The 25,690-nt window shown below is 31.2% G+C and overlaps 1 protein-coding gene and 1 long non-coding RNA gene across 3 annotated transcripts in view; both read right to left on the bottom strand.

Annotated features, from left to right (window-relative positions):
* Positions 1-11,018, bottom strand: part of LOC111624376 — a 27,249-nt gene extending 16,231 nt beyond the window's left edge. Inside the window, exons 1-2 of one of the 2 annotated variants that reach the window (XR_002756565.1) lie at positions 5,374-11,018; positions 5,148-5,241 (exon numbers count right to left, since the gene is read on the bottom strand). This is a non-coding gene — a long non-coding RNA (uncharacterized LOC111624376). The remainder of the gene's footprint in view (positions 1-5,147; positions 5,242-5,373) is intronic. The other variant, XR_002756564.1, reaches the window with a different exon arrangement.
* LOC111624374 (plasma membrane calcium-transporting ATPase 1-like) overlaps positions 1-25,690 on the bottom strand; it is a 202,995-nt gene that overhangs the window by 29,331 nt on the left and 147,974 nt on the right. The window contains exon 8 of the mRNA XM_023367197.1: positions 18,232-18,357. Within this exon, the coding sequence (XP_023222965.1) occupies positions 18,232-18,357 (126 nt within the window). The remainder of the gene's footprint in view (positions 1-18,231; positions 18,358-25,690) is intronic.

Below are 25,690 nucleotides of genomic sequence, written 5' to 3'. Positions count from 1 at the left end.
TTCTTCTTGGTGCCATATCAGATTCCTGACGTCGGCGACACCTGGCGTAGGTTTGTAATCCGCCAAGGTGTATACTAGGGAAAGTTACTACCCAGAGTGGTTTCCCGTTGCCTTCTCTGGGGCGCGATGTTACGCGAGGGGAACTAATGCCTTCCGGGAGGACTTTTATGGGGAACTGGCCTCCTATTTAGTCGTTATTGGCAAGGAGAAAACCCGGAAAACTCCAAGCAGCCAGCCTGTCCGATCGCGGCGCGAACCCACGACCGAACTCCCAGTGTTTAGGGTACGAAGACCACTCGGCCACTGGTGGGCAACACATCAACATCCAGTCCATATAATCAAAATGTCATCAACATATCGGGTATACATAGTGGGTATAGGCGGATAAAAGGAAAGCGGTTGTAATCATGAAATGTCCATCTGTTAAAGCAGTACATAGTGGATATGCAATGTCAACTTGTTGAGGCCTCATATATAACAAAACCATAAAATCATGTTTATAGGTACACACGCACTAGCATAGCAACAGCACTAGGCCTATAGCACACAATAGTCAGCTCTCCTGAAACCTCCTGCCTGTTTGCCTTTGCAAAAATGCACAAACTGGGTCAACACTTAACGTCCTGAAATTGATAAAGCCAGATCCCCAACGTTTTTACTAGAAAATTGGATCCATCATGTGTTTAAGAATGTCACATTCAATAATAATGAACAACTGCACATCGGAAATAACCAAACATCACGTACCTCAGAAAAACCTTTAACCGATGCGAAATAAAATTTAATACTACAAACGTTTTCAGACCCCTCCTGGGTCCTTCTTCAGGTAAAAAATTGTTTGAAGCATTATTAAATAAGAAAAAACGTTCATTTGAAACGATTTTTAAATACAGAAAGATAGAAAGGAATCACATAATCACTAGCTCCGAATGTCAAAGCTTCTACATCACACCGAGAATTATTTAAATGTTTCCCTTTTTTTAAAGATTTTACGAAGATCTTTGTTGTTAAGCATAACAAACATATCACATAAATACAGACTACCCCTTTTACTTCCCTTCTTTTAGGTTTACGATTCACTTAATCCTCCTGTTGTATTAAGGCCTGCCATGACAAAGAAAGAGAGATCTCATCTCTGGAATTAATAGGTGACGAAGTGCTGTATGCCTTGTATATCTCTATCTGTTCCAACCATTTGAGATGGTCTAAATATGAGGAAGTGATAATTAACTTAGCATTTGAAAAGTCTGCTACTATCTCTGGATCAGATGCGTAAGTGGATATGGACGTGGAACATTTATTATGTTGAATGTCACGCATGTGTTCTTTCAACATGATCCCAACAGCACGTTTCGTTGAGCCGATGTAAATCAAATCCCTGCCAAAACGATGGTCCCTAAGTGGCACTCTATATGAAGTTACAGAAAAAACATTTCCATCTATAACAGTGGAGGAATTTTGAACAACATCTAACAAGTTGGGCTATTAGATCTAGTAGCAACAATGGCAAAAGCACATTCAATTCTATGAAGAATAATTCAAAAAAAATCACCATTGTTTCATCTAGAATAATGATAAATAAGAAAAATCAATCTGAATTTATTTTCACTCTTCCTCATATTTTGTGTATTATATATTCCTCATATAATGTTCTTATATATCAACATATAGTTTAAATACTATTTATTTAAGAAGTATTATGAAAAACACTTTTCAAAAGTAACAATTTTTTCAGTTTTTATAGTTTTCCATATCAGATAATAGTTGCCATAATTAAAATGAAAAAATATTAATATATTGAAAAAATAATTAACATATACATAAATGAACATTAAGTTCAAGTGTAAAGATGTTTACATAATTTTAAAATTGATGATCAAGCAATCTATCACATAAAATTATATTATTATTTAAAAGTTTGTCTATCATTCTTAATGTATCCAAATTCAGTCTGGAATTCAATGAAGCATAAAGATAAAATTAAACAGTCTGGCTTATTATATTCAACAATAATTTTATTCATAGTAGTAGAAGTATTCCAAATAACAATAAATTTGAAGTAGCCCATACTTCTATTTTTGTTTATGATATTATAGTTAGCAATAGAATACTGGAAATTTATATTTAATATATAAAATTTTGATTAAAAGATACTCTAGAAATAAATTTTAATCTATCTAAAGTATTTTTTCAAGTAATTCACAAATATTTTCATAACAACAAGAACAAAAAAAAACCCTACTTAAAATTCAGTAATGCTCTTACCATTTAAATATTTTCAATGCAGTTAATAGCCAAGATCAAAATTTTAAAATAAAATGGTATTTATACAAAAAAAAAACTGATGACCATAAAATACTTTCCAAAATGAAAAATAAAGTTGTTTCTTTAAGTAACTTTATTTCATTTAAAACATCCCACAATGGGACCAAATCCTAAAAAGCTGGCCAAAAGTCGAAAAATAGAGTTTAAGTACCGGTAATTTCTAGTCGTGGGTTAGGTTGGATAAGAGTCCAAAGGTCGAATTCTAGACTTTAGCGCCCCCTATCCTTTATACCTGCTATTGTAGTTCAGTTGAAAGGGGATCCTCAATCGAGCTACAGGCGTCATGCAGTAAGCAAAGATTTCTACGCTATATTCAAGAGGGTGCCAAATCTCTAAAAATCAATCGAATTTAAATTTAAAAAATGGAATCCGCAGCTGCAAGTAAGTAGAATATCATTATGTAACACAAAATTGATGATAATATTTTATGTGATAACAGTAAATGAATGATTTGTACGAAAATGAATGGAAGATTACAACAGAAAATTTTAAACATGTAGAGAAAAGTTCATAAATTCTGTAGAGTTCTGCGACTGGACCAATTGCATGTTGTAGATGGAAGTATTATTGAATGAAAAAAAACTAGCTGCAATTGTGTCATTGTTGTGAGTTCTTGCAATGTGAAACATAGTTTTCTAAATTTTGTAATTAACGACACGGAATGTTTTGCTCTTTTTCTTGAATTTGTCTGTGTGTTTTGAATGTTGTTTGCATGTAGCATATAAGCTTGAAATCAAACTGTTGCAAGCGAATAGTGATAAAGAAAATAAACAAATAAGAGTCTGAAAAACGAATATATAGAATGGTTTCCATATAGAATTGGGTTTAAATAGTGGATCAACCAAAGCCTGGTTTCGGTAGCTCAAATGATGGGAATACCGCTCAACGATTTTTCGAAAACTCAAGCATTTCTGCTGCTATTACAGAGGTTGATGAGGACTTGATTAAGCATTTCCCTATCATATTACAGACAATTTCGTGTGGTCATGAAATCAATTTCATAGAATTTCAAAATTATGCCTTACAGACAGCTCGTTACTTTGTGCAGTTATATCCGTGGTTCTGCATGCCAATTTTGGTACATAAGATATTGATTTATGGTGCAGAAGTGATAAATTCATCGGTATTGCTGATAGGGCAGATGTCCGAAGACGCTCAAGAGTCTACTAATAAATACATTAAAAAGTTTCGAGAAGATTTTGCAAAAAAAGTTCCCGAGCAAAAACAATGGAAGACATTATTTTACGCCTATTATTAATATCCGATCTGTTTATTTCGAGTTTGTGCAAATTACCTCGAAAAAACTCAAAGTCGTTGCTTCCAGAAGCAGTTTTATTGTTAGTCGCGCCACGTATACCAGCAAGTATGGGAAGCTCCAGCGATTTCAAACTTGAATCATCTGATTGTGAATCAAATTATTCTTTGGATGACACGGCATGAACTTTTAATCAACCAATTGTATGTTTTATCGTATTAAACAATATATGGATTTATTTTGTACTTTTTCTATAAAAGTGGTTCGTGTTAAATCTGTCATTTTGTTTTTATTTCAAATTTTGACTTCGGATTCATAATCAGAGATCCCGAAAACCCTCGAATACTGACTTTCAGCCAAATTGATAACGCTTTTGACTTTTGGCCAGCTTTTTGGAATTTGGCTCCACTGTGCATCCGGTGAAAGTGAAAAACTGAATTTTCTATGAAATTATACATAAATAATCAAACTTTATTTTCTCTCTAAATCATATTTTGAGAGAGAAATTTTAAGTAAGAAATAACAAGATCACTCTTTAATTTTAAATATTTTGTGTGTGTGTGTGTGTGTGTGTGTCTATATATTTATTTATTTATATTGTAAATATTTTCCTAATTTGTGATTATCATTCTTTGTCCAACAAAATAAAATAAAAATTTTTTTCTGTTATGATCTACAATATTGTCAATAGACAAAATTTTAATAACTATTAGTACACTAAATTCACTGATCACTATAGTAGAATTATTCAGAAAAGAAAATGGCAAAATAAAAATGATTAATTTCTATATACAGTAGACCCCCTATAAAACGGGTTCATATAGTTCGGATTCCTATATGATAGCAAAAAAATTGTGACCATATTCGTTTAAACACACTAAAAGAGACTCGTATAATACGGTAAAATGTCATTGCTGACTCGTGTCGCAATAGGATCGGTCGAATCTAGACCAATAGCAAATATTGCACAAACCGTTGAGTTTAAACGTGCAGCGGACCTACTAAAAACCATTTATTATTTAATGTCCATAAAAATTATATTTATATTAATCATGTCTCCAAAGTACAGCAAAGTTTTCGAAGAAAAATAATTTATCAGGAAGCACACGAGCACCATTCGATGCACTGCTCCACGATGAAAACAAGCTTAAGCAATGGTGTCGTCGAATGGTGCACATTCAGTAAGTAATCCTACTATTTTTTGTTTATAGCATAGTTTATATGGATTATTCCCAAAAAATTATACGTATTTTGGAAATGTTGAGTTGAATTAGACTAGAATCGATTAATTTTATGGAAGAAAACCTTTCAAACAGCTGTAGTCTGTAAACTGCATACGTGCTGGGCTGTGATTGGCTCATGTATTTAAAGACTCGTAGAAAATGGATTTCATAAAAACCGGAACGTATCTACTGTGTTATGGAGGGGTCGACTGTATATATAATAAATATAATATATATTTCTATATATTATATTATATTATTTAGTGTATATATATATATATTATTATTATTATTAATCCTAGAATTATTCTATTAATACTTTTACAATTATTATTTATAAATACCATGAAATTACTTTTAGCCCATTTTCTATGATGTACACTCCAGAAATTGTATTTAATGAAAACTGTCAACTGTTCGATTTAGTTGATCCTTTATCTATAAATCAAGAAATAATAAACAAATTATTTAAAACATTTTAATACTTATTCATTTCTAAAAATAAATATTTTTATAGTAAAAATAAAATATTTGTTTTAAATTTAAAAAAATACTAATAATAATAATTACCTGTTACTGAAGATGTTATTTATTTTGCTTCATAAACATAACTTTATGAGTGTTTTCCCCTACTGAATCTTCAAATAATGATGAAAATTTAAAAATCTCAACATAGTCTTTCAGTGTTCTGTTTTTGGTCATAAACTAATTATTAAATTACCCAACTATAAAAAACAATTAAATAGAAGTTCACAGGACAGAGCAAATTTTTACATACTTTATACTCAAGTTTTCCAGTACCCTGTGCAGAATATCCAGAAAAAACAATCTCACTTCCCAATTGGTCAATTTTTTTATTAAAGTTAACAGAATAATTTACTGAAAATTTAAATATTTTATGATTTAAATTATTAATTGAATTTCCATTTTATTATGATTAAATATTTAAAAATTTTTCACCAATATAGCTGGAATGATGATTAAAACAAACTATGTTCCTCTACATAAAATTTTGAAGTTTCCAATAATGTTTTAAAATTAAATTTTAAATCATACGAAAATTAAAAGTTGATGGTTTACTCCAACCCTGAATTTTAGATTATTCTCTATGTATGAATTCTTTTAAATGATTAATTTTAAATATATTAATGTCAATAAAGACATTGTTACTATTACCTAGGGCACAAGAAGTAATTACAAACTACTTAGTTCGTCAGCCTCACTCTTGCCAAGACTGCTCATGCATGGTGAAAAATCACACCCTACTCGAGGTGCCACTGTTAATGCAAAACACGGTGGATCTGACTGGACGTCAAAAAATGTCCCTGGTCTTGGGAAGCAGCAAGGCCAGTTCTGAACACACTATTCATTAGAAAGGCTTGTGACCAGGAAGCTGGAAGCAAGATTGTATTGGTCAAAATTGGTTCCAGTTCTGCGATGTGGACGGTAATGGGAAAACACAACATTACTTATTCCTAGTATACAAATGTATCTACAACCCTCATGATCTCATTTCAACATGCGCCTAGTCTGCCATGCAATCCGACTGGCCATCAGCGCCATTCTGAGTCCAGGTCAGATAGTGAGAAATATGATACTAGGTGCATATCAGTGAGTGACCAGGCTATATGCAGCAAATCGACTACTGGAAACTAAAGAATAAACAATACCCCAAAAATCATCACAAGGAACATAAACAACATAGGCACGTGGAATGTAAGAAAGCTGTATGCCAAAGGCAAATTACATAACCTTGTATTAGAAGCAGAACTGAAGAGGGACACCCTCGGTGTTAGTGAGATGAAATGGACCAACAACAGTTGGATAAAAAACAATGACACCTATGACTGTTTTCTCTGGAGGAGATTGACACAAAAGAGGTGTTGGAATGCTCATCGGGAAAGACATCACAAAAGCTGTCAACGAAGTAGCAGCAATATCAGACCGCATTCTCTTTCTGTGCATAGCATCATACCCCACGGCTATAAGCATTATTCAAGTGTACGCACCAACAGAAGCTTCCCCGAAAGAAGTCATAAACGAATTCTACAAACAGCTTGAGAAGACACTCGGACTTGCAAAGAGAGGAGACGTCAAAATAATAATGGGAGACTTCAATGCCAAAGTTGGAAACGGCAGAGTAACTGACACAGTAGGCAACTATGGACCAGGTGAAAGAAATGAATATGGAGATATAATTGTTGAATTTGCAGAATGCCATGACCTATGTATCACAAACATGTGGTTCAAACAACATCCACGAAGACTGTACACATGGAAAAGTCCTCAAGACAGAGAAAACAGAATAGTACAAAATCAAATAGACTTCATCCTGATCAACAAACGATACAGAAACTCAATTCTCAATGTTAAAACTAGGCCTTCAGCCGACTGCTACACTGATCATAATTTACTTCACACCAGGCACACCATTCACTTAAAGAAAATTACAAAAAATATCAAAAAGAAATTACATTACAACTTTGACAAGCTGAAAATATGTGAGGTCAGGCAACATTTCAGTGAGGCGGTTACAAAAAAAATTCAAGATAAAGACATACCCTCTATAGAAAAACACTGGGAAAACATAAAAAGTGCAATTAAGAATGCTGCCTGTATCCTACTTAACAAAAAGGAAAAAGAGCAGAAGAACCCTTGGATCACAGAGGACATTTTGACACTGATGGGTGAGCGCAGAAAGTTTAAGAACCAAAACCCTGGAGAATACAAAAGACTTCATCGGATGATCAAGCAGGAATGTGCCAAAGCTAAAGAAAAGTGGTTCAAAGAAAAATGTGAAAGAATAGCGGAGCACAAGAAAAAGTACCATACCAGAAAAGTCCATAGAATCATCAAAGAAACCATGAAGGAACTGAAGAAAACAAAGAAGGGAGTAACAAATTTAATAGAACAACAGAACAAAATGAAATGTGGAAAGTAAGAAAGAGCTAAAACTTGGCAGAATACATAAAAATTTTGTTTGGAAATCACAACAGACATCCCCAGGTTCATTCAACAGAAGGAGATGCTGCCCCCTCCTATTATACTAAGAGAATTAGAATGTGCCATGGACTCCATGAGATGTGGAAAAGCTCCTGGTGATAATGACATCCCAGCAGAGCTCCTAAAATCCTTGGACATGTTTGCAAAACTATCACTACTAGATCTTTTTAATAAAATCTAAAGATGGACAGCTACCACACAACTTCAAAAGATCCACTTTCATCCTGATCCCAAGGATGAAAGTGTGACCAATTCTAAACCATAAGTCTAATGAACCATAGGCTAAAACTCATTACTAAAAATTATAGGATATTGAATAAGAAACAAAACGGAGGCTCAGTTAGGACCATCGCAATTTGGGTTTAGGCCTGGAATAGGCACTTTTGATGCACTATTTGCTGTGAGAATTTTATCAGAAAGAGCCATAGAAATGCAAAGGGAGTTATACATTTGGTTTATCGATTATGAAAAAGCTTTTGACAAAGTACAACACCCACTTTTAATGGAAACGTTAAAGAGAGTCAATCTGGACACAAATGACTACAAACTGATTGGCAACCTGTACTGGGACCAGACTGCCATAGTTAGGCTGGACGACATAGAAACAGCACCGTGCCAGATATCCACACTTTTTAATGTCTTCTCCAAACAGATAACACACAGAAATGTTTCTGCAGGAATGTGGGAATCAAGGTCAAAGGAGTGAATATCAATAACATCCAGTATGCCGACGATCTTGCATGCATTGCCACATCCGTGATGGAGCTCCAACAGATACTAAACTCACTCCAGGCAGACAGCGCAAAATATGGCATGTGTATCAATGGGAAAAAGATGAAATGGATAAGAATTAGGAAAGACTCCATGACTGGCAATTCCCAAATATTTGTAGACAGTACTTTACTGGAAGAAGCAACCAAATTTAAATATCTTGGAGCCATTATAACAAGAGATGGTAGATGTGATAAGGAAATCCGAACATGAATCCAAATGGCGAAAGCAGCCTTCTTTAATCTCCAGCAAACATTTACAGATAAGAAACTAAGCCTGGAGATAAAGCTTAAAGTACTACGCTGCTATGTATGGTCTATCTTGCTGTATGGATGTGAGACGTGGACCCTGAATAAGGGCATAGAGAAAAGGCTGGCAGCATTCAAGATGTGGTGCTATCACTGCTTGCTATGGATAAGCCGGACACAGTGGGTGACCAATGCACGCATGTTGGTACGGACTGGGGTGGGAAAATGACAGCTGCTTCCCATCATAGCAAAATGAGGTACTGTACTGTGGCCACGCCATCTGGGCCACTGCTTCTCATCATACTGCAGGGCAGGATCCAAAGAACCCATTCCCAAAAAATACAGCAGAGGACCTATCTACGAGATATAGTGGAGTGGACTCAAATTAATAAGAATCAACTAATTCACGCTGCAAGAGATCGGGAAGAGTGGCGATCAGTTGTTAGCAACCTCCGGCTCGGAGAAGCTACATAGACAGACAGACTATTACCTTACATACCTACAGATATACTAAATTTTTACTAAAAATAAATACAGATACTGCAATACACAACACTGACCTCACACACAATATACGAAATGAACAGACACCATCTGGCAGTCTTTCTATTATGAAGCTTCTCCTGAATGTATTCAGGAAAAGCTTCATAATAGACAACCTAACACACTCAACCAGAATCACATTGACAGAACTGCATCTAACTACTAGCTGACTTATGGATGACTCTTGGAGACACAAAAGGGTTTATAGTTGCCATACAAGACTAGGCCAAAAATACAAAAAAATTAAAGGAGGCACATTTTAAAACACTTACAGACAATACTTTTAGTAAATGTCACATTATGCCTGAAACTATACAACACATCACATTGTTTGTGCTAAAAGATTGCAACCCAAACTATTCATATTGACATAACCAAATAAATATAATACATAAAACCTTATACACAAACTACTAAATACCCAGCATCATACTATAAATATACACACAAGATGGTCTTAGAAAACATACAAAATGTACTATAATCAAGCCATAATAATAGACAAAACAATCCATCACAACAGACCAGGTATCACATTCATTGACAAACTAAAAAAAAAAAAAAAATCACATAGATACAACTGTAGCAAACATACAAAATATACAAATACATACACTGAAAAAAATTAGTAAATACTCAAAACTTGCATACAAAAACCATCTGTAGAGAATGAATAAAGTATTGTGCCAATAGTTCTTTCTTGCATAGATGTCATACCACAACACCTACACAAAATTTGTAGAAACACTTCAGAACAGCACACATCACATAATCACATTATAAAAACCAGTCATACTGAACATGTCACATATTCAGGAAATCCTTAAACATAAATACAAATAGCACAAACATAATAATAGCTTGTTCTGTAGTTATGCCTTGACTTGGTCCAGTACATAAGCAGAATAGAATGTACTCAACAAACACCACAATAATATAAAACTTTCATTTAATCAAAAATGTCATGTTGAATCAAAATGTCTGGCATGAGGCAGCAAATCCAAATTGTTTTAAAAATAGTCTACCTGAAGTCAGTAAGTGGAGTTTCATAGATGTGGTTAGAATAACAAATGAAATGATGTGAGAACTGGGTAAAAAATATTAATCCTTGGATAACTTTCATAAACCTTCAAAGTCAGTTCAATGATCCAATTAAGAAGAATTTTTAATGTATTGTACATTGGATATATCAAATTGAGATTTCCAAAAACAAGTCATTAAAATGCTTATTTTTAATACACTTTATGACTTAGTTAAACTTTACATCTATAAACATTTATCCTGAAATACTTTTAATATATATTAATTTTTAAAATACGACTCACATCAACCATTAACCAGTGTGAATACAATTAGCAATGGAGTAACAAATGTCTTCTTCAGCCCAAAAGGGGTTACTGATAATCTCATGTTCAATTGTTTAAATATCTACAACAGAAGAAGAATAAAATATTTTGTCTTTGTCTGTCAGTCTGTTATTCCCTTTATGCACATCAGTAATTTTATATCATCACCCCAAGTCATTATAAATTAAGTCTCTCTTTTGCGTGACCTTATGTTCTGGCACTTAAAAAACCATTTAAGTTTCTTAATATAGTTGCGTTTTAAATTCCTTTCATATGAGCAAGACAAATCGATTACTCTGTTGTTGACCTTCCTTAGAAGTGCTTGGTCCTTTTTATAAGTTCACTTCAAACCATATAAGATTGTGCAAAAACATATAATATTGCCTCCTTATAGTTCTGATAGCCTTGTTGAGGCAAAGATACTTTAGCTTCGGTAACAACAAGGCACAACCCATCGGAAGTCTGATGCGATATATAGACATTGGGAAAACCCCATTCATACGGCATTGTGAAAGGAATTCGAACTTTGTTCTTGCCTTGCAGAGTTTAAGAACAATTCTTCTATATAGTTTGGCCAGCATAGCCATTAATAAATAACCAATAAATTCTTACTGGAACTAAAACGAAATATAAAATAATATAAATAACACCTTTTTAACGGTCCAGCAAAAACATTTAATTCTCTGAAAACATTTTTGACCAATTTTAGCGGCCTTCATCAGTTATTCCAATATTAAAAAGAACAAAGTATTCGAACTTATGCAATACAAAAATAAATAAAATTAAACTGCAATTGCTCAGAACAACAGAAAAATCGCTTGCGGGTTATTCAGATTACAAAAGCATAAAATAAAAATATAAACAAATAAACGTAAAATAAATAATAGTGTCGTCCATACGGATACATATATTAACTTGTGTTATTATAAAAGGACTTCCAAGCAGTGGCTAATACCTCAGCATCCCTGTGATTAATACATTCCATGGTTATATGCGCTTTGTGTATCTCTATTTTTTCAAGATAACTCACAGCTTGTAAAGATATCTTAGCTCTAATGACTGCCGCTCGATCCCAGAATATGGTTATATCTTGTTGCTTGGCAAATGCTGCAAGCACAGTACTATCGATGTTCCTACTCACAGAATATTTGTGTTCATTTATCCTTTGTTTTAAGCTCCACATAGTTGCCCCAATATACACGAGGTCAGAGTTAAACTGACGATCTTTTATAGGTATAGAATATACCCCCATCATGCTATTTCATTTATCCTTCTTCTTATCATTCCTTAACAATCTGTACACAGTTGGATTGCGCCGATATATTATTCGTAGATTACTTTTGTTGGCAACTTTCCTAATCATCTTGTTTAGAAACGGAAAGTAATTAAGAACCACACTTTTTCTTCGAGATGTTGCCGGTTTTGTTTCTGTAGTCTCGTAATAAGTACTTCGACTTCCCTTCTGTGGTATCCTTGCTGTACCACTGTTCTCCTTATGTAATCTAATTCCTCATATAACTTTGTTCTTAAACTCTGCAAGGCAAGAACAAAGTTCGAATTCCTTTCACAATGCCGTATGAATGGGGTTTTTCCAATGTCTATATATTGCATCAGACTTCCGATGGGTTGTGCCTCCTTGTTACTGAAGCTAAAGTATTTTTGCCTCAACAAGGCTATCAGAACTATAAGGAGGCAATATTATACGTTTTTGCATAATCTTATACAGATTGAAGATGAACTTTATAAAAAGGACCAAGCACTTCTAAGGGAGGTCAACGACAGGGTAATCAATTTATCTTGCTCATATGAAAGGAATTTAAAATGCAACTATATTAAGAAACTTAAATGGTTGTTTAAGTGCCAGAATGTAAGGCCACGCAGAAGAGAGCAATTTTATAATTACTGATTCTCCCAATCTTTTATTTTAAATATTCGTTTAAATATTTCAAAATACAAATTTAAACTTTTAAATAAAATAGTTTTTTGTAACTAATTTAATTTAAAAACTCATACTTAACTTCCTATTTTTACTTCTATGAGTTGATTTTTATCACTTTCAAATAAGAAACATCTACTAGACTGTTGATTTTAAAGAATTGGACCAAAGAGGGGTCATTAAAACCTGAAATACATTTTCTACAATATAATCAATAGCAACAAATGCTCCTTGTGTGATGTGTTACTGAAGAAAAAAAGCCCAAAACTTTTCTTTAAAATCAACAGTACAAAACTAGTAACAGAAAATTTACTTAAATCTGCTAGACTATTTAGATACTTAAAACTTAAGAAAAGCATTCCACAGACTGTATTCTATTCTTATCTTAAAGAAAGATTTCAATCAGCCCAATGTTTTATTTAATTAGTCATAAATAATAATATAATTAGATAAAGATAAAATTATCGTTCACTTACTTTTGTTCTTATTTCTAAAAGCCATAGTTGTCCATCTTTCACATATTTAAAAGCTAAAAACTTAATGGCAATTATTATAGAATGCTGTAAATATTGTTTCAGGTTTATAAGTTAAAATTACATAAATGAAAAACAATTCTGAACAAAATAATTTCAGCATTTTTTTTTAAATTCAATATTTGGTTCTTTTATAAAATTTCAAGTTAAAAACAGCTTTTGTAGTATTTAGTACCAACTATGTGACAACTTATGCATAATATTCTTCTACATTGATGAATTTATGGTATTTATATTTCTTGGCTATTTAGAATATGCATTTGAAACTATAAATATTTTAATTACAATACCTAGTATTCAGTTTTCAAAACTACATTTAGATTTTAAAAATATTAGAATTATTATTATTTTTGTAATAAAACAACAATGTTAATTTTACACATTTTTACAATCTCTTGAGATAATTTTTAAAAATCTATATAATTGTCATTCCTAATCTGCACCACTCTTTCCTTTTTATTGTTATTGTAAATAAAATCAATTTATCATAATTTTAAGAATTGTAGTAAATGACATTATTATTTTAAAGCTGGTTTGAGGTACTGAACTTCATAGCAATAAGTATTTACATACATTTCAGTTAGAATCTGTAGTCTCCATTCAATTATAATTAACATGTCATGTAAATTTTTTGCTGGCATTCCTAATTAGATATTTTAAAGATTAAAACAACACCATTATAGCAAATGACAGACAACCAATGTTATAAACAAAATATAAAAGGTGTAAAAAAGAAAATTTCAGCATTTATACGCTAGATAGTGCACACCTACTGAATAAAAACCTTAATAAACACACGTCAAAAACTTAACCATTTCTAAGATATTAACAATTTTATATATTAGTATTATAACTGACTTATTGGCTTTGGGTCATACTTACAAGGTGAAAAAATAATAATCTTGCCAAATCTTTAGCTCAATATTATGCTGACCCAAAAATCCTTTCATTTTAATATACATTTGGCATCATCACAATGTTATAAACCCTCTCAAAAATTCCAGATATTTGTAGAAGTATTTCATCAGAAACAGTTCAGTTCTCAACCTATGTTTACTAAGGACTGTTACTCAGTACTACCTACCATATAAATTCTAAATTCTTTTTTTCCAACAAACTGTAGAAATAATTATCTAGACATAAACAGAGAATAAATCCAAATTAAATTTTTATTAAAAACAGCCAAAATATAAAATGTAATGAAACCTTAAATTTTTCATTTAACTGGTTATGGACAATTCTGAAAAAAAAAAAAAAAAAAATTAAGCACAGATGATGATAAAAGCTAAAAGGAATCTTTACTTGATAATAGAAATCACAATATAGCATTGCAAATATAATAGAAATATGAAGTCTTGATATTATGGATTTTCATTACTGACTGAGGCCAAAGAATCCAGATTAAAATAAACTTCTATACAGAAAATAAATATTTTAAATGAAATTAAAATTATACAATTATTGTAATATTTACTTGAAGCTAAAATATTATAATAATATTCAATTATTGCTATTACAATATAGATTCTTCCCTATTTACAAATATTTATCAACCTGTGAATTTTCAGACTTACCAACAATTTGATTTTAGGTCTAAAATTTAAATTTTGTGAAAGTTCTAAGGTTTTGTGCTGAAGAACATTGGAGTATTGAGATTTTTGCTATTTGCAATTTTTTTATAAATTTTTGCAAGTACTGATTCAGAAATGAATCCAAAACATAATAGTAAATCTAGAAATGGAAATAAATACAAGAAGTGTTGCTATGTTATCATGGAAACTAAACTGAACAATATAAAATTGAGTGCATTAGATGAAAAATCTGCATTTGAAATACTTGTTACTAAGTATTTCAAGCAAGCAGGTAAATGAGCATAATGTATTCTCTCAAGTATATTGAACGATTAAACAGTAACAATAACTGGTTATTCTGTGTACAAATGTACTTCTTAGGTTTGTTTTGACTTTTGACAAAACCTCAAGAACCTAACATGTTCATAAGAAGGGGAGCACCTGTAACTGAAGAAAAATTTTCATACTATGCTTTTAATAAATTATATGCACTTCCTATGTAGTTAAATTCACATATTTATACCTCAAATTACTCATATATAATTAGAGTTTTAAACACACACAACCACATTAGAGTTTTAATTGAAATTCTAACTACATACAAAAATTTAGAACAAAAAAAATGGAATTTTTTTTTACTTGCTTTATAAAAGATGATTTTAATGAAAAATTAATTATAATATACTTTTAACCAAAGATTATTATGAAATATCTTAACCAGACTTATTTACAACTAGCTGTTACCCGCGACTTCGTCAGCGGAGGTTTTGCAAGCAAACCCCATTTACATCCAATATTTCAATAACCATAGTAATTGTTATATAACACCTACCGCTGAAGAGAATTGCCGAAAATCAAACGAACTATTTTCAATTTGATCAATTTTCTGAAACGTTTACAATCGTTCTATAATCGAACCAATACGCAATAACAAATTCGAATTTAAAACGGTTCGAACATTTTTAAAATCGAAATAGATAAAAATATTTATAACAATGTCTGAAATGTTATTAATTTAATACACCTAAGTACTCGATGAAAACTATATTCTCTCCCTCACCCCCCGCGGGGAAATTTCTAAAAATCCCTTCTTAGTGTACATTCTCATGGCATACCCTACTACAACGCAGATAAAAACAAAAAATCGCATCTAAAATAGCGCAGTAGAAGCCGTTCTTCCGGTTAAGCCTTAATGCTCTCCCTCACCCCCCCGCGTTGGAATTTCGAAAAATCCTTTCTTAGTGTGCGTTTCCATGACGTACCCTAACTGTGTACCAAATTTCACCTCTTTAGGTTAAGCGGTTTGCTCTGGGCGATGATGAATCAGTGAATGAATGAGTGAGTCAGTCAGGACAAGCAATTTTATATATTTAGATTAAAACTGTTGTTTGAACATTACTACTGTCACTTGATTATTCTCATTAAACAGAACTTTTAAAAATCCATTAGTTATTTTATGAAATTAATAAAACATAAAATTCTTATTTTTGGCTATCCTCAATACATTTGGGATATTACTTTATTAAATAGATGCTCCTTTTTTTTCACTACATAAAATGGTAAACAGTAATAGAAAGACTGCACTAAATCCATCACAGTCATCATTTTATCAAATAAAATAATTTTTAAGATTTAGGAATGGAAGTTAAATTTAGACGACAACAATGCATAACAAAAAGTGCTTACTTTCGATATATTCCATGTTTATCATATACAACAATATTTACTACATTGTTATATTTCATTAAATAAAAATTTATTTCACATAAAATATATAATAAACTCATAAGGAGTTTGTTACTGTAATGCATTTTGAAAACTGGAAAAATAAAAACAAGCACTAGTCAAGCTTTAAAGTTTTACTCATCTGTATTCAAATTTATATTGAAAACTTCTTATAAATTAAGAAAATAAAATTAAGCAGTGTGTAAAAACAGACTAATGGCCAAAACAGTTCAGTTCTCAACCTATGTTTACTAAGGANTTATCAAATAAAATAATTTTTAAGATTTAGGAATGGAAGTTAAATTTAGACGACAACAATGCATAACAAAAAGTGCTTACTTTCGATATATTCCATGTTTATCATATACAACAATATTTACTACATTGTTATATTTCATTAAATAAAAATTTATTTCACATAAAATATATAATAAACTCATAAGGAGTTTGTTACTGTAATGCATTTTGAAAACTGGAAAAATAAAAACAAGCACTAGTCAAGCTTTAAAGTTTTACTCATCTGTATTCAAATTTATATTGAAAACTTCTTATAAATTAAGAAAATAAAATTAAGCAGTGTGTAAAAACAGACTAATGGCCATTACATTTGTGCTAAAAATCACAAAAAAAATTATTAAGTGACCTACAAGAATCAATATATATTTAAATAATAATAATAAGATATATATGTATATTTTAATGTAATAAAACATTTTATTATATTAAAAAATATAATTAAACTACTTTTTAAAAACCTAAGTTATGCAAATATTTTAAACATTTTAACAAGAGATTAAATTCAAGATTAAAACTTTTTAATTTAATACTATTTTGTATTAAATTAAAAAGTTTTAATCTTGAATAAAAGAAGAATGCCATGTAGGAGCGAGTGCAGTTCATAATCATTTTTTTTTTTTTTTTTGGTAATTTAAATTATGAAGTTCATTGAAGTATAAAAACAGCATAACATTGTTTTTAATATAATCTGTTGCTGTTTTGATTATAAATAAATTTTACCAATATAAATTGAAGCTTCAAAATCTTAAATAATTGAAGTACTCTACACTGCTATAACAAATGCACTTAAAAGAAAATTGGAAATTACAACAATTATATTTAAAATATCTGGTATTTGTGATGCAATAAAGATTACTTTTAATTTATATTTTAAAATCACTCTGTAGTGATATGTTCATATGTATTATTCTGATAAATGCAATTTCTAAAAATACCACATTTAAAAATTTTAAAGAATACTCTCTCTTGCTTTAGAACCTAATAATTTCAGATCAACAACATTACTATTTTATAGAATTTTTTTTAATACATAACATATTCATATCTTCTTGTTTCCTTTGTCAAAGCAGATTTTAAAATGTATAAATTTTGTCATTGCAAAAACAGTGTGTTTTGTTTTCTCAGTATTAAAAGCACATGACAGAATTAAATTAAAAAACATGATGGCACCCATTATGTTACAACTTTTTAAAATTTAGTTTGCAAATACTGGTCACAAAACAAGTATCGCTTGAAATATCAGAATAAGAATTAGATGCAAGTGTAAGTATTTTAAGTGTATTGTATAATATAAATAAATATTTTAATTTCTAAGTCAACTATCTTAATAGTTGCTTAACTGCAAAGCAAGTCCACTTTTGATTATCATATTATATATTTTTTTTCTTATAAGAATTTTCAATGTATATTTTTGAATAATAAATTTATATTTTTAATAATTGTGAAGTTTATTACCTGAAAACAACATTGGATCATAATTCTCCCCTTTTTTGACGTGATCTGATTCTCCTGTTAAAGAACTTTCATCAACTTTCACATCGTTGCTTTGTATTAAAATGCCATCAGCAGGGAGCAAATCACCTGAAAAATAAATTATAGAAATAATATAATCTTGGATTTTAATTCAACTACAAAATAATTTTATTACTTTATAATCATGCTTAAATAATAAATTTACATTCAAGAGACCAGCATACAGTATAAGCTCTTTATTATGAAGTTCAGGAGACTAAAAAATATGCAGACTTCATAGTAACAAGGTTCATACTAACCAAATTCAATTGGATCATGATGTTTCTGCCACTCAACATATAATTACAAGCTACATTGCATCCCCAAACCATTTCAAGATTCAAATAAGCAATAACTAACTTAAATCACAACTAGGTTTTATTCAAGATGGCACCTCGCTGTGCTGAAAATATTAATAAAAACCCTTATGGTACATAGTGTCACTTATAAAGGTGTGGTATTTTATTAATGCAAATTTTGTTTTAATGCTGTTTGAAAAATGAATCAATATGTATTTGCACTATTTTTGTCATTATGTGTTCTTTACAAGATCATTTAACTTGTTAAAGTGACTCAAAAGTTCTGGCAAATAGTCAGTCAAACACACTAACATTTTCCAGCACTGCCACTATGCTTTTGGCTGTGCTGAAAATGATGCCTGTATTCTGGGAACAAAAATACATTTCATATTACATATTAACTAAACAGCTTTACATTAAAATCCCTATCTTTGTTCACAAGACAAGAAAATGATTTAATAATAAATGGGACTTTGTATTATCCAATATCGAATAAAAGAAACTAAACTGTATCTAGAAAATCAACATTTTAAAATAATTTCAGTTCTATTTTTTTCTGAATAATATTTCAAAAAATTAACAATTTCAGATATATGAATTTCTTAAATATAAAACTCTTATTTAAGTATGAGTGATTTTGAAATATGTATCTTATATAAAAATTTTTTAAATTTTGAAAATTATTATAAATGTAAATTAATATATAGTATTGGTAACCTATATTTAATCTAGGTTAATATTGATTAGTAAATGCTTCTTTTTTTAATTTAAGAATCACTTTTAGTCTCAAATCAATTGAAAAGTGCATAAAATATTACATTTTTTCACACATGTAAAGGATCCTTTCCAACTATCTTTCAATTTAAACTAAATTAAAACTCAAGTAATAAAATAACATTGAGAAAAATTAAGAAAAACCTGATATTGTTATTTTATTGTACTTATTATATATACTTACTGTATACACCATTTTTGTCATAATTTGAATTAATCTCATTATTACAAACTATAAAATAATTTGCAATGCTATTATACCAATAAATTACATTATTATTGTATTATTTGTAATTTCTCAATTATTTCAACACCTACCATGTCTGTAACAATGGTTTATTTCAAAACCAAATGCATGATTGTAGATAACTCATATGTACTAAATTTGGTTCAAATCAACAATTGATAGTTACAAAGGATCCCTATCTTCTCACTATTTACACTGGTAACAGGTTCCAGATTTAGCGTTGATCCCTTGTTAATTTATGATAAACAGTTACTTGCAATACTAAAATCTATACATGTTAATTTAGTATACATTTCAGTAAAGCAAATCATTTTTATTTTCAATTTATATTTGATGGAACTTTTAACCATTGAAAATAAATATAAATGGGCTTAAATAAACTGTTTTTAAAAATATTTTAAGACAAACAAGTTTTATCCAAAAATTGCTTAAAATATTTTAAATTTGATTTGAATTTTATCATTATCTATAACCAGATACAAATTTTACAATATTAAAAATTTTATAATTAGATTCATGCTGCAAATTTAAAAACTAGACATAATTTTATCTATTTCAATTACAGTGAAACTCCATTAACTTGAAATCATCAGGACTGACAATACTGGATTATCATATAACTTATGCTATCTTATCAAACAGTGAAAGTTTCTGAATTTTTTCAATCCCCTGGACACAATTTTATATATTACAGGTAAAACTGTACAAATCCACCTTTAATGATTGTTTAACTTGTCAATTTAATTTTTCCAGGCTATTCCTACCCTTGGTTAGCTTGAAACAAAAATCTACTATTCTTACTTTGTTCTTTGTACACTTTTATTGCATATAAATATAGACATACTCTAATTACCAAAGTATGTGAACAGTAGTGTACTGTACAGTAGTTCCAAGTACACTAAATATCATACTAAGTAAGCTGTAGTTTGTCATATCAAACCTGGGCACTAATGTATTTGAAAAAGTTTTTAGAAAAATCATTTATGTACTAACTGGTTTTACCTAACATATCATCATGTCCTCTTCGCCTTCATATGTTTTCACAATGTTTATATCAAAAGTTGTCAATGACAATGATAAAAAACAAACCAATAACCCCAATGAGGAGCTGAACACACTGGTTTATTGGGTTTGCCAGCATACCAGATGCTGGGTTAACAAAATTTCACTGTAATATAGATAAAAGCACAAAAGCAAAATGAAAATAAATTTTGTTCATTAGTTCATTTAATTAATATTGAAAAATCAGCAAAAACATTCAAAATTTTTTTTGAAATTCTGATCAAATTTGCAGACAAACTAAAATTTGTTGAAAATTTAATATAATAAGCTAAAGTTACTAAATTAAATATTATTTCAATTATTATTAAATAATAACTGCATGCCAATGCTTTGTATTTACACATTTAATAAATTTATAAGTGGTACAGTCATTGTTACTGTAAAAATACATGTCTTAAGTCCAAGTTATTTATGTGAGGGACTAAGGGACCCTCAAGAAAGTGTTATCTTGACTTTTGGTCATTTTACAATTTCGTCGTTTGACTTCGATTTTTATTTTATTAAGAGCTATCATAAAAATAGTTTTCCACGGACTTTTTCCTTGTTGAGGATGGTCCATCTAGTGATTTATGTGTCACCTGAAACTTTCAATAAATTTCCAGTATTGGACACCAGGCCCTTACAGACTCCTGACCTCATGGAAAAAACCCAAACAACAAGAGAGAGCGATGACAAATCCAGTCAGTCGTCCTCCAAAGATCGCCTCCCCAAGAGTTATAACATGCAAAATACCATGCCTCCGCCAACCTTATCATAAGGATACTGTGAGACTAATTGAGGGTAAGATGTTTAAGAGTTCTTGACTCTCCTACCACTTACTCGACTCAAGATCTTGAGATCCGGTCTCACTTGTCTAAAGGATGAGTTCTTTTGAGCGGAAGGGTTTTAAAGTTAAGGATCACTAGATCCTTATTTCACATCAGGATCTAACACCAATCTATCATTTCTTAGCAGATATTCTTAGCATTTAATTTGAGGAGGAATTATCACGACTGATCTTGTCGAGGACTCCGGGTTCAGTATGGAGATGATAATGTCGGAAGAAACGCACACCAATCCAAGTTCATTAACTACATACCCGTTTATTGTTGAACAGTTTTCATTGATAATTAATTCAGGAATTGAGGTTACAGTTCCCTCTTGGAATTTTCAATCCGTAATTCATAGGTTTCAGGGTTTGATAGCGGACAAAATATAAATTAGTTGCGACCCTAATCGTGAGTTGAAAATATTCGAGAGAGAGCTTACATATCCTCGCGAGTGGAATAAATATCTCTAGTTACAACGTTGATGTCGGGTTGATCCGAGTTCTTGTTCTTTCCAAGTTCGTAATTCAGTCCAAAGTTCGAAGTCAAAGTTCAAAGTCGTAATCAAAGTCTATTGAAGACGGTGGCAACGAGAGGCAGGTAATCCACGGGCACACTCACAGTATAGAAAAATAACTTCAGGAACCCTCTGTGTCATCATCACACTTGCCTTTTATATGGGGAGTCTGTTTTCGAGATTTCCCCATGTACGTCATAGGTGATGAGCTTCCTTGACCAATAGTGGGCAAAGTGACAAATTTATGACACAACTGTTAACTCATCCTCTACAAGGAAGTATCCCTGTGGGAACAGAGTTTTATGAGCGATTTTTACGAGAAAATTTGTTGGTTGTTTTTCTAGTTTTGAGTTAACCCTAACTTTTAACCTAATGAATAAAAATACTCAAATCCTAAATCCGGGCCCTCACAATACCTTACACATCTAGGTGCCTCAACACAAGTCGGATACCTTCCTCCAAAGTTGCTCTTGTTACCTGAACACTAAATAGCAAGAACACTTCATCAAACACCCCAAGAATCTTGACGGCAAATCATCCAGTCATCAATCCTCGACTTCTTTATAAGGTATTTATCCACATGCGAATATCCTGTAAACTCTCTCTCTCATGACAGTTAGATTCGATAATCTAGGTAGGAATATAGGCCATATATCAATCCAAGATGACTATGATCATATATTATATATCTAAAATAAATTTGTTATTGTTTATTAATCTGGAATCTGAGTGAATCACTTCCTCATTTCTCTCTCCTCACCTCTACTCCGAATCCAACCACTTACCCACGACCGTTCACGTGACATAAGAACTTTCCGTCGCAATTTCCAGGTTCTGAGAGATTCGTGGTGTCACATCCTGACATGGTGTCAAAGATACTGACCCTACGATCACATTTAATTATATTTATTTGTATGATTTATGACAACTTTTAATTTGTTTTCATTCAATAAAATCCTGTATTATCAATGCAAATATTTTCTGTAGCATGTTATTATTTTATTAATAAACTAGCTGCAAGGACCCACTTTGCTGGGTTTTTATTTGTATGTAATACAGTTTGTTTTTATATATAAAAGACTGTTTTTCTAACTAATCTAGAATCTAGCTGCAAGGACCCGCTTCACTGGGTTTTGATTTGTGGGCAAAAAGTAATGATAGTGAAGATTAAGATAATTACATTATAGACAATCTTACCCGTTTTCACAGAATGCAAGAATTAGGTCCCCCGTTTCCAGACTAATTAAAGACCTGGCCCCGATTCTATTTCTGAACGTCTCCTGTTCACGTCCAGTCAAACAAACTATTTTCAACGTTTCTGGAACGTTTACAATCGTTCTATAATCAAACCAATATTCGAATTTTATGTTCGAATTCAAATTTGAATATTGTTCGAATTAAATTCGAAAAAATTCTAACATAAAATTCAAAATAGAAAACCACTTTCAGCCCCATATCTCCCGCACCCTTATAGCTATCGAGATGCAACCACCATAGTGCACAAATGGAGACTTGGGGCTACTACCACATACAAACACCATTCATGTGCGATGTGTAGTTTTGGCTAAAAAGTGAAATATAGGGACACACACGTCCATTTATGTATATATATATATTTGTTTATTTTCTTTTAAAAAAATATGGGCAAGGGTTTTTGCTCAACTTTCTCTGAACCTCTAACAGGAGGGTTAAGGAAACCATTATGAAGTCCAATAATTAATGCATACAACTTGACATCTATAACCAGTGAAGAAACTGATACATTTAAAAAAAAAAACCAAATGTTTACTTCCATTTTAAACACATCACCAGGCTACAGGAAACACACAAAATAGCATTTTCTACCATTTTAAATGTACATTTCCTTTAAAATTTAAAATATATATATGCTAACTGTTGCCTGCGGCTTCGCTTGCGCAGATTTTGCAAACAAACCCTATTTATCTATACTAATATTATAAAGAGGTAATGTTTGTATGTATATAAGTTTGTATGTAGCAGGTAATCTCCGAAACTACTCATCCGATTTCAAAAATTCTTTCACCAATATTTAGAATGGAACTTCAGAATGGACATAGGCTGTATATTATTCCATTAAACATTCATATAAATTAAATTAAAAGATATAATTTAGGTTAAGGCTTTAATACATACACTGGGTAACTGGTATAATGCACTAATAATTGCAACTAGATACCTAAAACATCTTGCTGTTTTAGGTACAGTGGTGCCTCGTATAATGTACGCCTCGAATAACGGACTTTCTGTTTGGCCATTACATGACTCAAGCAACAGACTGGCTGCGAACAATAAACTTTTCGTTCGGCAGTTACGTGAGGCAAACAAGTGCGAATGATGTTTCCACACTTTTGCTGTTGCCAATGACAATCTGCTATTTTTATAATATATTAGTATTATTAGAATTTATTATTAGTATATCTGAAGTACAGGGCGTTGGGATTAGGCTTGCTCCCTTGTTTATAGGTACATCAACACAGTGCAGGGTATTTACATTTATTCAAGTGTTGTGCAAATCATGGCTTCTAGAAAACCAGAAAGGTAATTTCAATTGAAACAAAGAAGAAATCATCAGAAGGAGTGAAAGTTGACAAAAACTTCCTTGTCAAATGGGGAGAGGTTCAGAAGTTTACCAACACTCACTATCCAAACAGAGCTGAGGCCAACAGGATCAATGATCTCTACAATGACACCCTTGCCCGTCATTTCNATCATCAGAAGGAGTGAAAGTTGACAAAAACTTCCTTGTCAAATGGGGAGAGGTTCAGAAGTTTACTAACACTCACTATCCAAACATAGCTGAGGCCAACAGGATCAATGATCTCTACAATGACACCCTTGCCCGTCATTTTCGACAGGTGTTGAAGAAGAAAGAAAAACAGACCACCTTGGACATGTTTTTCAAGAAGCAAGCTGCCAAAAAACAAAGAATGGAACAAGAGAAGTTGACCCTGCAAGCTCTGGTAGTCTCTCCTGAATCTGACTCTGATTAAAAAGAATAAAAAGAGACCTGCTGCAATGTGTAAAAAGGCTATCTGTATGAATGTGTAAAGAAAGTGTTCCTCCACCTCCTCCTCACATCTGACTACCCGGCGTAATTCGTGACTGCTCCATTTTCATTTTTTTATGGTACAGTATGGTTTTTTATTCTGCAGAACAAATTATATGTTTTAACATGTATTTCTATGGGAAAATGCGTTTCATATAACAGACTTTTCACTTAATGGATGTGCACCTGGAACGGATTAAGTATATTATATGAGGCACCACTGTATCTAGTTGCATTTATTAGTGCATTATACCAGTATAACATTAGTGATCTAGTCCAATAATTTTCAATTATACTAATGATATAAAATTTAAATAATAATAAAAGTTTAAAAGGAGTACTTTTGTGAAATTATGATTAAAAAGATCTCTCTTTAAAAAATATATATATATATTTAAGTTAAAAAGACACTAACAGACATAAGCTCAAAGTTAAAATTGTGTGTGGCATCTGTTATGAAGTTTCATTACAAAATAATTTTTATATTATTTACTATTATAAAAAAGCAAAAAGGGATGCTAAATTTTGATGATAGAGATGAATTTAAAAAATTGCAAAATGCCAATAATGAATAAAATTTTTAAGTCTGCCCGCACTTGAAATATAAGATTCCCTTTTAGCTTCTCACCC

Source organism: Centruroides sculpturatus, unplaced genomic scaffold, assembly GCF_000671375.1.
Source record: "Centruroides sculpturatus isolate CEXI.00-Female unplaced genomic scaffold, Cexi_2.0 scaffold264, whole genome shotgun sequence".
NCBI classification, from domain to species: domain Eukaryota; kingdom Metazoa; phylum Arthropoda; class Arachnida; order Scorpiones; family Buthidae; genus Centruroides; species Centruroides sculpturatus.
The sequence above is the reverse complement of the archived record's forward strand: the minus strand, read 5'-3'. Positions and strand labels throughout refer to the sequence as shown.